This window comes from Ovis aries, chromosome 12, assembly GCF_016772045.2.
Source record: "Ovis aries strain OAR_USU_Benz2616 breed Rambouillet chromosome 12, ARS-UI_Ramb_v3.0, whole genome shotgun sequence".
Classification (NCBI taxonomy): Eukaryota; Metazoa; Chordata; class Mammalia; order Artiodactyla; family Bovidae; genus Ovis; species Ovis aries.
In genome coordinates, this window is record NC_056065.1 from 26,226,936 (window position 1) to 26,242,799 (window position 15,864).

Sequence of the window (15,864 nt, forward strand, 5' to 3'; positions counted from 1 at the left end):
CCCACACACCGACAGCGCCCTGCACCCTCGCGGGGCCAGCTCCCTCTGCGGCCCCTGCCACCAGCCCGCAGGGGAAGGACACGCACAGGGCCTTGGCCTTTTTCTCCGAGAACACCCTCAGGCAAAAGTCGCCGTCCTGGAAGGGCTCGAAGGTGGCCGGCACCACCACGTACTCCCCGGGGGGCAGCCGCACGCGCGCCGAGACTTCGCGCAGGTTGACGTAGGTGCTGGAGCGGGCGGCGGGCGGGCGGCCCAGGAAGAAGTCCCGGCCCAGGTGCGCGTCCGTGTGACTCTCCAGCTGCGCAGAGCAACATCGGGGTCAGTGTCTGCCCACATCCTTGAGGATGAGGGCCGCGGAGCTGGGCTCTATTGCGTTGATTTGGGGCTCGCTGATTTTAAACCCTGGGCTAAGAATCCCGGGTGTTCATTGGAAGGACCGATGTTGAAGCTGAAACTCCAATACTTTGGCCACCTGATGCGAAGAGCTGACTCATTGGAAAAGACCCTGATGCTGGGAAAGATTGAGGGCAGGAGGAGACGCAGACGACAGAGAATGAGATGGTTGGATGGCATCACCGACTCAATGGAGATGAGTCTGAGTAAACTCTGGGACTTGGTGATGGACAGGGAGGCCTGGCGTGCTGCGGTTCACTCTTTGCGGGGTCTCAGAGTCGGACACGACTGAGCGACTGAACTGACTGACTGACAGAATCCACAGCCCTTGGACTCTGCAAACCCACCCTGTGTCCAGCAGCAGGTGCATTCTGAACACCTTCTGGGTGCCCGGCCCCCAGTCGAGGCACTGACCTTGACTACACAACCTCGGCCAGACCCCTTGCCCTCTTCCCAGCTAAGTAAAGGTTGGTCAACAGGGTCTCCATTGTGTGCTTGGCTTCTCTCTGGATATTTGTCCTTGTGAATCACCCCTCATTGAACCCAACAGACTCTTTCTCTGCATCTATACCTGGGGAGTGGCTCTGAGCTACCCAGTACAGGCCTGTGGCTGAAATCCCAGTTCTCAAGCATCAGCAGCCAGAAGGGCCTGTTCATCTTTATCTGGCTGGGGAAATTGCCCTGCCAGGTAACCAGGGCATTAGGCTGGACAGTCAGGGAGGCAGACAGAGGAGGCGGCCACAGCCAGACCTCCCTTGGTGCCTTGGCTCTCATCTGAGGGAAAAGATGCTCCCATAACCCACTTGTTTGTTGGAGGGAGGCGGAGGCGAGGAGTGATGACACCAGCTAATTAGTGGCTGCAGAGTGCTTCGAAAACATAGGTGCCCATGTTATGATTGCTGTAATTAAGCCTCCCCTTAGCACTGTATTTTATGATCAATCTTCATCAAGATACCTGTGGCAGAGGGCAGGTGCTGGTAAGCTACAAGGGCAGTGACTTCTGTGTGACCTGGAGCTGGATTGCCTACCCCAGAGTCCAGTGTCCACTCATGGTCACCAGAGCCTCTTTAGATCCCAGGTCTGCTAAACAGGGGAGGAAGACAGGGCCACCAGCCCCCACTGCCCTGGTCAGGACCCCACAGGACCCACCAGTGAGCACCTGATGACCTGGGTGCAAGGGCAGCCACAGCCTTGGGATCCCTCCCTGAACATTTGTATACTCTGGGGGCATGCCAGCAAGGTCTTAGCCAAGTCTAAGCATTACTGGGATAAATGTCATTCTTGCCGTCCCTGATGACAGCAATCAGCAGGGGGAGGTACCAGTAACGTAGGAGTGGGGGTCGGGGTTGTGTTGGGAGAAAGGCAAATCGAGTTCTAGTAAGAACCGAGGGCTGCGACAGATTACAGAAGCCTCATTCGGGAGGCCAGAGTGAGAGACGGAGAACACAGATGAAGGAGCTGGCACCCCTCTGTCTTACTGGAGACTCCACACGCACGTGCTCCAGGCTTCCGGCTCTCGCACCTCCCTGTGGCCTGGCCCAGCCACCAGTGTGTGGGCCCAGGACCAGCATGAGCAGCCCTGGGGGACTCGCTGGAAACGCAAGTTCTTGAGCCCCATACCAGACCTACAGACTCAGAGATTCTGGGGTGGGGGGCAGTGGGCTAATGCTTTCACAAACCCCCAGGGGCTTCTGAGCAGTGGTTCGGAACCACTGACCAGAGATTCCACACCACTTGGGGATCACGGGATCCACAGAGTCACTCAGAGGGCACAGGGAAAGTCTGCAGGTAGAGGCTCCTCCAGGCGTGCAGAGGAGCCTCTCCCAGGATCCAGCCATTTCTGATGGGAATCACCACCCATCAGACTTAACACAAGTCTGTTTAATTACTTTTGAGTGGTGACAAGGGCTTGCCTTGAATCATCCATACCCCCTTTTCATACCCCCTTTTCTGTTGCCGTCATAACCAATAATATGCATCTGGGAGTCAACGGGCAGGGTATATTAGTGGTCAGCACCTTTGGAACAAGGCATGGGCTGGAGCCTGTGAACTTGGGCTTCACTGGCACATGCTACCAGGTGGCCAAGGTTGAGAACCCGGGGGGTTGGGGTAAGCACAGCAGGGCAAATGTACTTCTACATAACTAGAATAACAGACTCTGGCTGGGGGAACTCCAGACAGAAGCATTTCCTAACCTCAGCTGCACATTGGAATCACCACAGAGGTTCTGCTACAATTGCTCAGGGCATGAGATGTCTAAGAGTTGCCTGGTGTCCCCAGCGTGCAGCCGAGGGGAGGCCTGCCAGGTTGGGATGAGCTGGGGCCTGACTGGGTACCAGCTGCGTGGACAAGACACTCTTATAAGTGTGCCCTACCAGCCCCTGCCCATGAGGCCACTGGCATTGCTGGCTGAGGTCTGGGACAGCAGCAGGAAACCCCAGAGGTAAGGAAGACCTTGATGATGTTTCTCTCAAACCCAGCTGTAAATCACTGCGGAGCACGGGAACAGCCAGGAGCCAAAAAGATAAAACTGGTGCTTCCTTTTCTTATCAGACATGAGGGCATTTATTCCTGTTAGCTAGATAAACAGGAGCCTGAGTGAGCTACAGTCATCTTGTTTGGATCAGAGCACCAGGCACACATGGGGCAAGGGTTACCACTGTGCCCTTCTTGGTGGGTGGGTCCCAAGTATCTTTACCAGGTCTCAAGGTTACCAGCTCACCAGATCCTGTAGAGTTGGTCTGTGGGAGAGCCAGCTTCCATCAGAGGAAGCTGATGTCGCCAGGTGCCCATCTGTAGAGGCTGCCCAGCTCTTCCTTACCAAAGAGGGGACATCTCCATCAGCATGAACATACCTCTTTGGGTATCTACAGGAAAGGAGAAAAGAACAGGTCACCCAAGGGTGCCTCGCCCCTCCCCTTGTGGTGTTTCGTCCCTCCCCACATGTAGCGCAGACTGTGCAGTCCTGGGCCACTGGGAGGAGGCCTGTGCTAAAGTGAGAGACTCATCAGCATTTCTGAACCTGGAAAGTCATTGGTGAAGAGCAAGACCATCTGTAGACTAGTGAGCCCTAGAAATCTGAAAGAAAGGGGAAAAAAGAGTTCTACTTAATTTTCTAGTTGCGTAATCTACCAGGATCCCAAATGTTTTAAGAGTAATAGCCTTGGGGTTTACATGAGAACTAACATCTTACAGGCCTACAGACCTGGCCTCCAGATCAAGGACTTGTCCGGAAGAGGGTGTCACTCAAGTCAAGACATAATTTAATCACCATTCACTACAGAGATTGGTCCAGGAAGAGGCATGTGACCCAAGTCGAGTCCATCAGAGACTTCTCTATGATTTTCGAATTGGAACTAAGGGAAGAGGGTTCTTCTTTAAGTGGACGACATTAGTGAGATTGTGCAGAAAGCGAGTCTGGGAGGATAGCACTGACACCAGAGGGCAGATGTGGAGATAAAGGGTCCTGAAAGCAGGCAAGTCCCCTGTCCCAAGCATTCCTGTCGTTCTCTGGGTTTGTTTACATGAGCTGGTAGATTCCTTTTCACTAGTCTGTGTGCATGCTTAATCACTCAGCCGTGACCAACTCTTTCCGACCCCATAGACTGTAGCCCACCAGACTCCCCTGTCCATAGGGATTCTCCAGGAAAGAATACTGGAGTGGGTTGCCATGCCTTCCTCCAGGGGATCTTCCCAACCCAGAGATTGAACCCAGGCGTCCTGAATTGCGGGTGGATTCTTTACCATCTGAGCCACGAGGGAAGCCCAAGAATACTGGAGTGGGTAGCCTATCCCTCCTCCAGGGGATCTTCCCAACCCAGGGGTCAAACCCAGGTCTCCCGCATTGCAGGCGGTTTCTTTACCAGCTGAGCCACCAGGGAAGCCCCTAGTCTAGCTGGGTCTGTTATTTGCAGCTGGAAACTGTGATGCCCACAAGAGATCTTGAATGCAGAGTGGGAAGCCCCACGTGCCCAGATAGAGAAAAGGTTCAACCCCCAACTTGGCCCCTGCCACACAGGCTGTTTAGACCAGAAGAGCCGGAAGGGCATTGTTTGTGGCTTAGGTCTGTGGGCAACTGCCAACACTGAAGGAAAAAAAGGAAATCTGGATCAGCTGGCATCCTCACTCTGGAGCCCCCGTTTATAACTGGCAGCAGAGGTGGAAAAGTCTGGGGCCACTGGCACTCCTCTGACTTTGCGACTAAAGCTGAGATCCCCCATGCAGAGGCCCTGGCTGTCCGGGAGAGCAAAGGTCCTCAGGGGACTGCCTCCTAGTACCTGTCTAACCGCCTTCACCACCCGCTCAGCAGAGACTCCCTTAACCACCTCAGAGGTCTTTCCATTTAACCTGCCCACCACCTCGGGCAATATGCTCTGAAACCACAGCCAAGAGTCCCTGGACAGGAACGGAGCCAGGCAGCATCCAGGCAGAAGACAAGGCCAGCCTCGCCCAGTGATGGATGGAAGGGGACAGTCACCTTTGAAATGTAGGATCCTGAATGCAAATGACAGGCCTGCCTGGCAGGAGCCTGTTGTCACCACAGGAAGATAACAGGGGAGAGAATGGAGGCCAGACAAGCAGGGCTCTTTAGCCTTCAGGGCTTTCTGGCTGCTTCTCAATCAGTGTCAAGTTCCCAACCTCAAGCCAGACTCCAGTTTACAGACAGTTAAAGCCAGAAAGGCGGAGGGGCGGGGGGGGGGGGGGCAGGTGTTGCTTCCCAGGTGGTGCTAGCAGTAAAGAACCCACCTGCCAATGCAGGAGACATAAGAGATAGGGGTTCAATTCCTGCATTGGGAAGATCACCTGGAGAAGGAAATGGCAACCCACTCCAGTCTTCTTGCCTGGAGAATCCCACGGACAGAGGAGCCTGGTGGGCTACAGTCCATGGGGTCGCAAAGAGTTGGACATGACTCAGCGGCTAATACTTTCAAAGCCAGAGGAGGCAGTTCCAAGGGTCAGAGAACAGTACCCCCTCCAACCCCTGCACTCCCTCTGTCCAACACCAGGTCCTTTGAACAAGCCCAGACACTGCCTCCACCCTCAGACATCCCTACAGTGCTGCACATGCCCTCATCCTAACCCTAAAGTTTGTGTTCACAGATGTCATGCTCTAGATTAGAAGCCTCTGGCTATAAGCAGGTCCACGGATCACATACATGGCGTTATTTTAAAAGCAGCTATAAACTGATGTCTGAAAAACTGACATGCTGTATATATTATTTATGAGAGCAAATGCCATGCCCACAAAGCTATTTCCGGGTGTTAGCTCATGTTCCAAAGAAAGAAAGCTTTTCTGATCCTGTTATAGAAGGTAGAGCCTGTGGATGAAAGCTGGTGGCCACAGTCCCTGTTGCAGCCCACCCTTTGGCCATACCTGCCTACTGCTCGCTCTCCAAAACTGTCGCTTTCTCTCCTGCTGTCAAGAAGCACATGCTGTCCCCCTGTGGCTGGAAAGTTCTCCCTCATTCATCTTTGAAATCCAGCTCACTTTTTGATGCCCTGATCAAAGTCTTCTCCACGAAGCTGTCCCTCTCTGAGGAGGCCTCAGCCCACAGTGTGGGTCCTCATCACAGCAGATCTGACCACCCCACAGTCAGCGGTGTGTGTGTGTGTGTGTGTGTGTGTGTGTGTGTGTGTGTGTGGTTTTCCCCTTGAGGGCAATAACCTTGTGCTATTCCTCTGCATCTCAGCCTTCAGCAAGGGACCTGGTGGATACACACTAAAGATGGGTTGAATTGATATGCACGGGCTAAGTGCTTCCTCAGTTTTGATAAAGAATCTGCCTGCAATGTGTGGAACCTGGGTTCGATCCCTGGGTCAGGAAGATCCCCTGGAGAAGGGAATGGCAACCCTCTCCAGTATTCTTGCCTGAAGAATTCCATGGACAGAGGAACCTGGCAGGCTACAGTCCATGGGATCACAAAGAGTCGGACATGACCGTGTGACTAACATGTTCACTTTCTATAAAAAAAGAATCTGGTTGAGTGCTACTTACATTCTAGGTGGAGGTGGAAGGGCTAAGCTGGAATAGAACTGGAGCTTATTTATTTGAAATTCTTTTCTCCAGCCATCAAACAGCAATTATTTTTCAATTCCCCATTTCTTCAACACAAAATACACACACACACACACACCCCAAACTCTAAAGCCCTAAGTTCTTAAATAAGAGAAAGAAAGGGGCTGGAAGCTGTATGAGTTTAACAGTCACAATTTCCTTACTGGTTTCTTATTATAATACTTCTTTTTCATGTAGTAATTTATACTGAGGTGTTGGGCCTCTAGCCAGCTCTTGGTCCTTCTGATTAGAATTGTATTTTTCCCAAGAAATTCATTTTTAACAAAAATCTATAAAAACAACCACCACCAATTCCTCCAGAATTCATTATAGAAAGTCTTTGCCTGTATTAAAAAGTGGATTCCAATTTGATCCTGGCTAGGCTTATCAAGACCCACAGGTCTTGCTCGAACGTATCTGTGAGGCTGTGAAATCTATACTGAGGTGGTTACCGGGGCAAATTGGGGTATTAAGCCAGGCACTGCAGCCTGGGCCAAGAGCCAGCTATGACCTTCAGTCCAGAGATACCAGAACTGAAAATGACCTGTGGCTCCTTTTATCCCAGCCTGGTGTGTCCCAACAAGTGTCTTGGGGTTACCCCAAGAGGAGGGTGTTTGTCTTTGGCTTCCATAACCAGCTTCCCTGTCCCTGCTCTGTGGTGTCCTCAAACTCCTGTGTCACCTTCTTGGCTCCTGTCCCCTGAGAAGCCTATACCTGGAAAGAGTCTAATAAGTATGTTTACACTGAACAGGCAATGACAGGGAAAAGTTTAATGAATTACACATCTCGATGTTAATTATAGAGATTTAAGCCAAAAGAATGAATCTCTAATTGTGAAATTCGGGCCTCAGTAAGGCCATTGAGAGAAGCATTTTAGGGGAGCAAGGAAAAAGCTTGATTAGGAACAGCCAAACAAAAAGAAAGATGCACTTCAATTGCTGGCCAAAATATTCCGACCAAAGACATTAGGTGTGCCATGATGGCTGACTCCAGCTGCGGAGTACCTTGTAGACAGCATAGCCGATGCTGAGCATGCCCTGTCCCATCCTCTTCTGTCGCCGGCGATTCTTCTGCATCAGCCCCAGCAGTACCGTGCAGCAGGGTTCACTGACGCTCTCCTCCTGGTGATCGTCCACTTCGTCCAAATGGATTTTGAACTGGGGATTGGTCCAGTAAGTGGCTGGAAGTCACCCAGGAGATGGTGGTTCCCCACAAGGCAGGTGAGGAGATCAGGAAGAACAGAATGAAAGGGAGGAACTGTGATCATCCCCAGAAAGCATAACTCTGGCCAAACTGTGCCAGGTAAGCGGGCCTCAGCAAGACTGCTTCCCAAGGTCGTCGGCATTTCCTCCTATCTCCCTACCCTGCCCACATACCAGCACACACACACCCCCAGCATGTGCAAACTCTGCACTTGTCCATTTCATCAACCAAGGGCCCTGATATGCTTGACTGGGATATTCAAGGTCCCGAGGCCCCAGGGCTACACGAGGTCCCTCTGGGAAAGGCCACGTCTTCCTGGGGAAATGGTTAACATCTCCTTGTTCCCAGCTCCTGGCCTGTGAAGATGAGCCCAACTCCTGGAGAAAGGAGGTGTCTGGGGAACAAGCAGGTCTCCAGCTCAGATGAGAAAAGTCCAGTGAAGACTAGGAACCAAGGGGGCCTCTCCTGACAGGCTGTAAAGATGACCACTCTTGCCCCCAGGAAGCCCCATCTGATGGGCCCCTGCTTCAGATCACAGCCTGAAACAGCCCTGGTTACAGATCCTCTGTCCAGAGGCCCCGAGGCCTCTCTAGATGATTCGGCATTGCAGCCAGTGATGAGATACACCCCCTCAAGGGTACAGTGGAGAAGGAAGTGGCAACCCACTCCAATGTTCTTGTCGGGGAATCCCATGGATGGAGGAACCCAGTGGGCTATAGTTCATGGCGTCGCAAAGAGTTGGACACGACAGACTGACTAGCACTTCAAGTCACTTCAGTAGTCTCCAGCTCTTTGTGGCCCCATGGAGCATAGCCCACCAAGCTCCTCTGTCCATGGGATTCTCCAGGCAGGAATACTGAAGAGGGTTGCCATGCTCTCCTGCGGGGGATCTTCCTGACCCAGAGATGGAACCTAAGTGTCTTATGTCTCCTGCATTGGCAGGCGGGCTCTTTACCACTAGCACCACCTGGGAAGCCTAACTGGCAATTAAGAAGCATGTCTGCCACACCACCTGTGGATATTTTAAAAGACTGCTTCATTTCAAATATAATCTTTAAAAAAAAAACTCTCCAAATAGCGACTGTACACGGTAAGGCACAGAGAGGGCAAATGGGTCACCCAGGGGCAGACAGCAATTCTATGTCAGACTCGAGTAGCAGAACATAATTGAGGAAGACGGGCTTGATGGGCCATCTCCATGCCAGGGCCTCAACAATGTCAATAATGATGTGCCTGGGGGCAGGCGGGGCAGGGGGCAGGGGGCAGGGGGCAGGGAGTAGTAGGAGAAGAAGGGATCCTCTAAATAAGGGTCCAACTTGATGAAATAACAAGGCTGTCACAAATGACCAACAGCCACTGGTTATTATACTTTCTTAACAATAAAATTACAATCCCACCTTCCCAGAACCTCCACTTTCAATTTTTTTTTTTTTTAGGACACAAATGTGTAGATTTTAAAGCCAAATATCTGCGACTCCAGAGGAGCCAGAGACAATTCTGCAATCTTCTGTACTTACATCATTACCAAAGGGCAGGAACCATCCATCTCTTCTCGACAGCTAGCTGGCGGCACAGATGGGGTCGCGATTTCATGCATACAGATACCTTAGGCACCCCCTACAGTGCCAAGCTCCCAAAAACGATCCATGCAAATTTCCAACACATTTTCTAAGAGCTTGCTAATGGTGAGCATATTTTAATTTCTCCCAAATGCAACATCACTGCAATCCCTACATATTTTTGTTTACTCCTTAACGGAGCTCGAAGAAGAGAATGGGTCATAAAAATAATACATCCCATTTGTATAACACTACACCGTTTACAAAGCACTTCCAAAAGCTAGTATTATCCCTCCACTTTGACTATTGGGAAATTGAAGCTTAGAACAGGGAAATGACCCTCCCAGGGTCCCAGAGCCGTTAGACTGAGCATCTGAGCAACTGTAGCATGAAAGGAACTCCCTCCTCCATCTCTGCTCAGTGTTCATCTCGGCCATCAGAAATGGGAGCTTAGGTTGGAGGGGGACAAAGAACCAGAGACCCAGTCAAGCCCCAGGATTCCACCCACGTGGGACTTTGTTCTAATGCTGCTTCCACACCCTGAGCACAGGCCCGCACTGAGCTCTGTCTTGAGAACGAAGCCCAGCGCTTACATGTCCATCAACAATGTCAACATCAAACTAGGAGAGGGAGCATGGAGCCTGGGGAGGTGGGAAGTGGAGAGGGCGGGTTTTGCTCTCTTTCATTTCTCCTGAGAGATGTGGGGCTGTTTTTCGGAGTTTCTTCCTCTGCTGCTGCCTCAGGTGATTCGACCTAGGAGGAGCCTGTATGTGTAGATATTAGTGATCTCCTGCCAACGGGAAGGCTTCCCACCTTTAAGGACGAGGGCCCAGGTTAGCACAGCAGCAGTGGTTTGCACCAGACTCTCCCCACCAGGGAGGGTGCTCCGATGACTCCCAGGGGGAGCAGAGAGTGGCCACTCCCACGCCCTGCGTGTGACCACCCCTGATCAGGCTGTCAGGCCCCGCCACCTCCAACTCAGGTACAACAAAGCAGAACAGCCACTCGGATGCGGTCTCCCGACACAGTGACGCTGCACCTGTCCCAGGGCGCAGTGGGCCAGTGCCAGCCAGCTGGGCCAGGTGGAGACGGAGGAAGCCCCAGAGAAGAACAAGAGACCTTGGTGAAGGATGCCAAGTGCATGGTTAGTACAAAGAAGAATAGCCTTTGGGGGCAAGGGGCAGAAAGTCTGAACACGCAGAGATGCTGAGATCAAGCCGCAGGTGAGGGGCTGCAGAGTCACCACCCACCCCTGCTGCCTTGGCCTCCAAGCCCCAGAAAGAGGCTGGGCCACCACGTGGTGTCAGGAGCCAGAGGACAGAGTGCAAAGATTAACGGATAAGGATGTCCAGCCCAGGGAGGACAATACAGAAGACGAGGTGGACACAGCATTACCCTCCTCCCCCCCATCTCACCTGGGTAGTTCTGGCAGCCTCCAGCCGTGGAGCCCCGAGTCCAGCGCCCATTGAACAGCACCAGGCTCCACTTGTGCACCTCCTCACTGCTCAATGAGTCCAGGGACAGGTTGCAGATCTCCAGCCGAGAGAACTGCCTCAAGAAATCCGAAAAAGACATCCTGGGGGCAAAGGGATCAGTGAGCTCTTGGTCAAGAGAGATGGGCTGGAAAGGTGGTGGAAAGTGTGGCCCAGTGGGCACAGGACAGAACAGAGGCCACGGGCCAACTAACTCTTTCCTACACCCCACTGTACAAATACGCAGTGATCATTGGCTAAATGTCTCACTTTCTTTTTAAATGACTTATAATTTACCAGTCAAACAATGGTATTTTAACAGCAGTGAAGAAAGTGTACAGTATTGGCAACTTCCTCACTATTGCTTGCACCTCTATTCTTAAAACGCTCCCCTCATACATCCAACCAACCACCAAAGAGACTGAACCGTAAACTGCAGAGACCCTGGGAAGTAAAATGAACCAGGTCACCACCTCAAGGTGACTGGTTAACTCTGATTGGTGTCCAGCCTAGAGATGGTCCCTAAGCCACACAGTCTCACCGTGTCCGTATTATCTTCCTTAGGGAGTGAAGGAAGTTATCGTATTTTGATGCTAATCTAAACCTTGGACTTTGAAAATATACAGAAACTGAGAAAGTCAGGTTCATAGCTAATCCATGTTGAGGTCCAGATATCTTGGTTTCTACCTTTTACTGGAGTAAAAGGGGAAGAAGAAAGAAGCCCCCTGGCCGGAAACCACCTTGACTTCCTGGAACACCTGGAGAGAACTGCCCATGTGCAAACCAGGAAGGAACCCACAGCCAAGAGGACAGCGCTCCTGCAGACCCTCTCACCAAAACTCTCCATCCTCGGCTTTCTTGCCCAGCTGTTCTTTCTGCCTGGGGGCTATGTAATTCCACTCCGGTGCACTGGGAAAGAAAGAATCAAGTTGTTGTTTTTTTAAGGAAGCAGAGGTGATGGTTCTTGAAGAGCTTGCTGCAGAGCAAGCTGTTTACTGCAGCTCTCAGCTTCCGACCCTCCCCAGCTCCCAGCCCCGCCACCAGCCCCAGACGTGGGGGATACTGAAACACCTCCCAGCCCCGCCACCAGCCCCAGACGTGGGGGATACTGAAATGACTGAGGTGGGGAGGGTATGAGACGGTAGGGGGTGCGGCTGGGGAAGGGACGGGACTCCACAGGCACACGAGCAGGGCGAGCCCAGACATGCAGCAGGAGGAAGCCTGGGCCACGGCTTTGCTCTAATTTCACTCTCCAGCCAAGTTCTACGTTCACGTCTCATTCAGCCCCCCAGGCCCTGGATCACAGGCCTGGGCAAGTCCCGGGGGAGAGCTGTGAGAATGGCCAGCAGAGAAAGGCCCCCTCCTCCTCTTCTCAGCTGGGAAGACATTCTTCTGGCTTGTCTGAGGTGAAGATACCGTGAGAGGGGCTAAGCATCTCAGACACATAAACGTAGTCCCCTTCCCGAGCCTGCCAATCACACCCAGTTCTGTGACAGTTTCCCTGGAGTAATGGCACCCCGCGAGGCCCCCTGCTGGCAGCCTTTCCATGGCAATACCCACATACTTTGTTCAAATGCCATCTCCAGCTACCTGACCTTTAAGAAGTGAGGTTTCCCTGAAATATGTATGCAGTGTCTAAATAACTAAGCAGCATCGAGATCCATCTTTAAAAAAAAAAAAAAAATCCCTTCTCTGAATGCTTTCGGCAAAACGTGAAGACCTCCCCTTGGCTGCATGAACACCAGGACTAAGCCCAGCCTCTCCCTCCAGGGGGGCTCTCAGGGCCTCTGTAATTCATGGAAACAGTCACTGAATCAGAACCAAAGCTCAGAATGTGCTTGTCATAAACAAAGATTAGGAGACAAGTTGGAGAATTTGAGATCTGACCTAAATATCCCAGTTGGTTTCTTGAAACTAACTGGAAAAAAAATTTTTTTTTTAATTTAAAGGCATTGGGCTGAGGCTAGGGGGCGTCTCAAAGAGCTGCAGCACCCTCCCCTACAACATCCATATATAAACACCCTAGGCTGCGTCTCCAGATGGTGGGGCCCGCCAGTCATCACCTCGAACCCCTGGACCTGTCCCAGCCTGTTATAGACCGAGCGGCATCATGGAAAGGAGATAAAGTCCCATACACCCTGTCAACAGCTTGGGAAACAGCTGCTGCTTAAAATGGCCAAAACTCAGGGTTTTGATTTCATTCAGCCATGACACGCTTTGGGGCAGTTGGTGGAACTAAGGTTTTGGGTTTTGCTCCATCACAGGCAGTAGAATGACAAGTCTTTCATACAGGAGGCCATCTGTGGCCCTGGGTATGTGTGTTTCTTCGGGACACAAACCTAAGGAAAGGACTGCAGTTAAGAGCAGTAATGACGTGTGATTCGTTCATAAAAGTAATAAAGTTCCCTTCCAAAGCCCTGGTGGCCTCATGCAGTACAGACAGAACATAGGGTACATATGAGGCTTAAGGATGTGCTTTTTGGGGAGGGTGTTTTTATGACCATTCCCATTTCTGGCGGCTCTTCATCCAGGACACTGGTGAGTGCTCATCCACCCCCAGCGGCGCCAACCTGCCTCCCCCGTGCCAGCAGCGCTAACTAGGGCGGAAACCAGACCATGCTCTCTCCATCTTCCCGCACCACGGTGGCACTGGTTCCAGAACACAGCTGTTCCTGGACACCACGGAAGGTCTGGGTTCAGGCACCATCTCTGAGAGGCCCGGGTCCCTCGAGTCAGTAACGGCTTTGTCCGCAGAGATCAGTACCCGCCAGAAATGAGCTCTCAGCGAGCGGGCCCCGGTCCCGTTCATCCTCCTGCCTGCAGTGGCCAGTGCCGCCTCTAAGATTCAGTTCCTCTTTCTAAGCGCGTTTCTTCCTCGTGCTGAGGGGTTTGGCCTTTGTCAGAGTAACCAGACTTTGCGAAGTGGAAAGAATTCGATCGAGAGTGATGGGTCTCACCTTTGGATGGCCACCGTGGTACACAGAAAACAAGCGAACCCTCGGGCGCTAAGTAAAATTCCACTGAGCTGCCAAACTTGCAAATGCCAGAGCAGAGCAAGGAATCAAAGGCTACTGCTGAGTGGGTTTTGTTTGGCTTTTCCCCACCTGGAACCGTCTAACGTTCTTTTCTAAACAGGCTGTGTGGTTTGCGGACAGGAAGCGCCGCGAGCGCACTGCCCTGGGGGGTCTCAGAATCACTGCGCGCGTTTTGCCTGATGCCTTCCCCGCAGAGGGAGGTGGGCACAGGCAGGGAGGGAAGGGAGAACCTACTCGTCGCTCCAGGCCCCCTTCCACTCCACTTCACCCCACGGGTTCCGCAGTCTGATCAGCCTCTCTGGACAGCCCCGGAAATCCACCTGCAAGGGCCCACACACAAAGGCAACTGAATCTCCACACCCACCCCTGCCGCCCTGCATTCTTGTCTGCACCTGCGTGGACTTGCATTCAATTCCTCAAAGGCCCCTAAACACGTCTTCTTCTCACACATTTTTTCAGGCCTTAGCTCTGTTTTTCACAATCTGGTTGAATAAATAGTGAGTCTAGCATTAAAAAAAAAAAAAAAAAAAACAAGCATCTGTCGGCTTTAACTTGACTTAAAATTTTATAGTTGACTGACTCAGTTCTTAACATATGAGACCCATTGATAATAAATGCCCCCAACAAATACTAAGAGCAGAGCAGTTAGCATTTCATGAGCTGGTGCTATGACCTGGGCACCAAGCTGGGCCTTTCAGATGCCTTATCACCTCCTTTAAACTTCACAACCATCCTATAAGCTGGGTGCTATTATTATCTTCATTTTAATCTCCCTCAAAACTCTGAGACAGAGTGGATATATGTACATGGATAACGGATTCACTTTGTTGTACACCTGAAACTAATACAACATTGTAAATAAAATATATTCCAATAAAAATTAAAAAAAAAAAACACTTCTGAAACCTAGACAGACGGGTTGAATTATCCAAGATTACCTAGTTAGTAAGTAGTAGGTGGAGGACAGGCACCCAGGCAGCCTGTCTGAAAGCCCATACATTCATCCACCTTCCCCTACTCTCTATGGAACCCCATTTGTGTATTTGCTCACATACACAAACACAATGAACTATTCAGTCTTCAGTATCTGACCTTCCTTCATATCCTCCATCATGGCTTCAACCCAGTGTTTACACGTACATGCTGAATTCAAGTTTGGGAATTGACTTCATTAAGGAGCGTATTTGTGAAACACAAATACACACAGTGAACATTAAGGCCTTTTTAATATATAACAAAAACTAAGACACCATTGCATTTCCCTTTTTGCCTTAGCCCTCAGGAAACCCAAAGCAAAATCAATTTCTCCACTGGCGCACTGTCTTTAGCTTGGACTGTCTTCTGTATTTTGCCTTTGTTGTATGGTTTCATTGAGTCTGTGCTTTTCATTGCAAACCACTGCACATCCTTTTTGGAAGTAGGCAGACTATAGTAAATAAAAATAATGAAAAGCTTAGCCCATGCTTTCTCCTTGGGTTGGAGAGTAAGGAGTATCTGCGTTCCTCTCACTATCACACCCCCCACCTTGAAAGCTGGGGCAGGTATTGCTGCCTTTTTTGCCTTGAGAATCCTATGGGTTTCCAGTGCTTTACCTGTACAAACATACCTCCTAGAAAGAGTGTGGATCTAACTGACAATTTCTACAACTTTCCTCCAAAACCTTCTGTCTCTTTTTGGCCACATCTCAGAGGAGAGCCTGCATTTAGTTAGAACCCATAAAGCTGTGGCTCAGAGAGGTTACATAATCCATCTCTGAGTGGGTAAGAGGAAGAAGGGTCCTTGTAATGAGCAGGAGGGTGTCAGGGGCTCTGTGCAACCAAAGAGGTTGCACCCCAGCAGGGCTGGGAAGCACTAGGTGGCGATCCCCTCTCTTTCTCTCTAGGATGCCAGGGATTTACGGTAATTCCATCATGCATTACCCTACCCATCTATCCCTGCCCAATTTTACCTCTTCGACTCCAGTGACAGAGTATGCATGACCCTTAACCAGCTTCTGGCTGGTGATGGCTTCCGTTTCGGCTGCACTGGAGACCTGAATTGAGAATAACGAAGTCCACTCAGAGTGACTGACCCTGACCTTCTTGGGACCAGTCCTACAAGGCTTTCTAAGCACATGCTACACAGCCAGAGGGTCACAGTGCGACTGG

At 51.2% G+C, this 15,864-nt stretch overlaps 1 protein-coding gene across 5 annotated transcripts in view; it reads right to left on the reverse strand.

Moving 5' to 3' along the window:
• Positions 1–15,864, reverse strand: part of CAPN8 (calpain 8) — a 108,058-nt gene that overhangs the window by 47,706 nt on the left and 44,488 nt on the right. For all 5 annotated transcript variants that reach the window (XR_006061450.1, XM_060396341.1, XM_060396342.1 and 2 more), the window contains exons 6-12: positions 15,666–15,749; positions 13,952–14,037; positions 11,517–11,591; positions 10,626–10,786; positions 7,453–7,628; positions 3,249–3,260; positions 87–298 (exon numbers count right to left, since the gene is read on the reverse strand). Coding sequence is in view for 4 of the 5 variants with exons in the window: in XM_060396341.1 (XP_060252324.1) it covers positions 87–298; positions 3,249–3,260; positions 7,453–7,628; positions 10,626–10,786; positions 11,517–11,591; positions 13,952–14,037; positions 15,666–15,749 (806 nt within the window). In the remaining variant the exon portion in view is untranslated. The remainder of the gene's footprint in view (positions 1–86; positions 299–3,248; positions 3,261–7,452; positions 7,629–10,625; positions 10,787–11,516; positions 11,592–13,951; positions 14,038–15,665; positions 15,750–15,864) is intronic.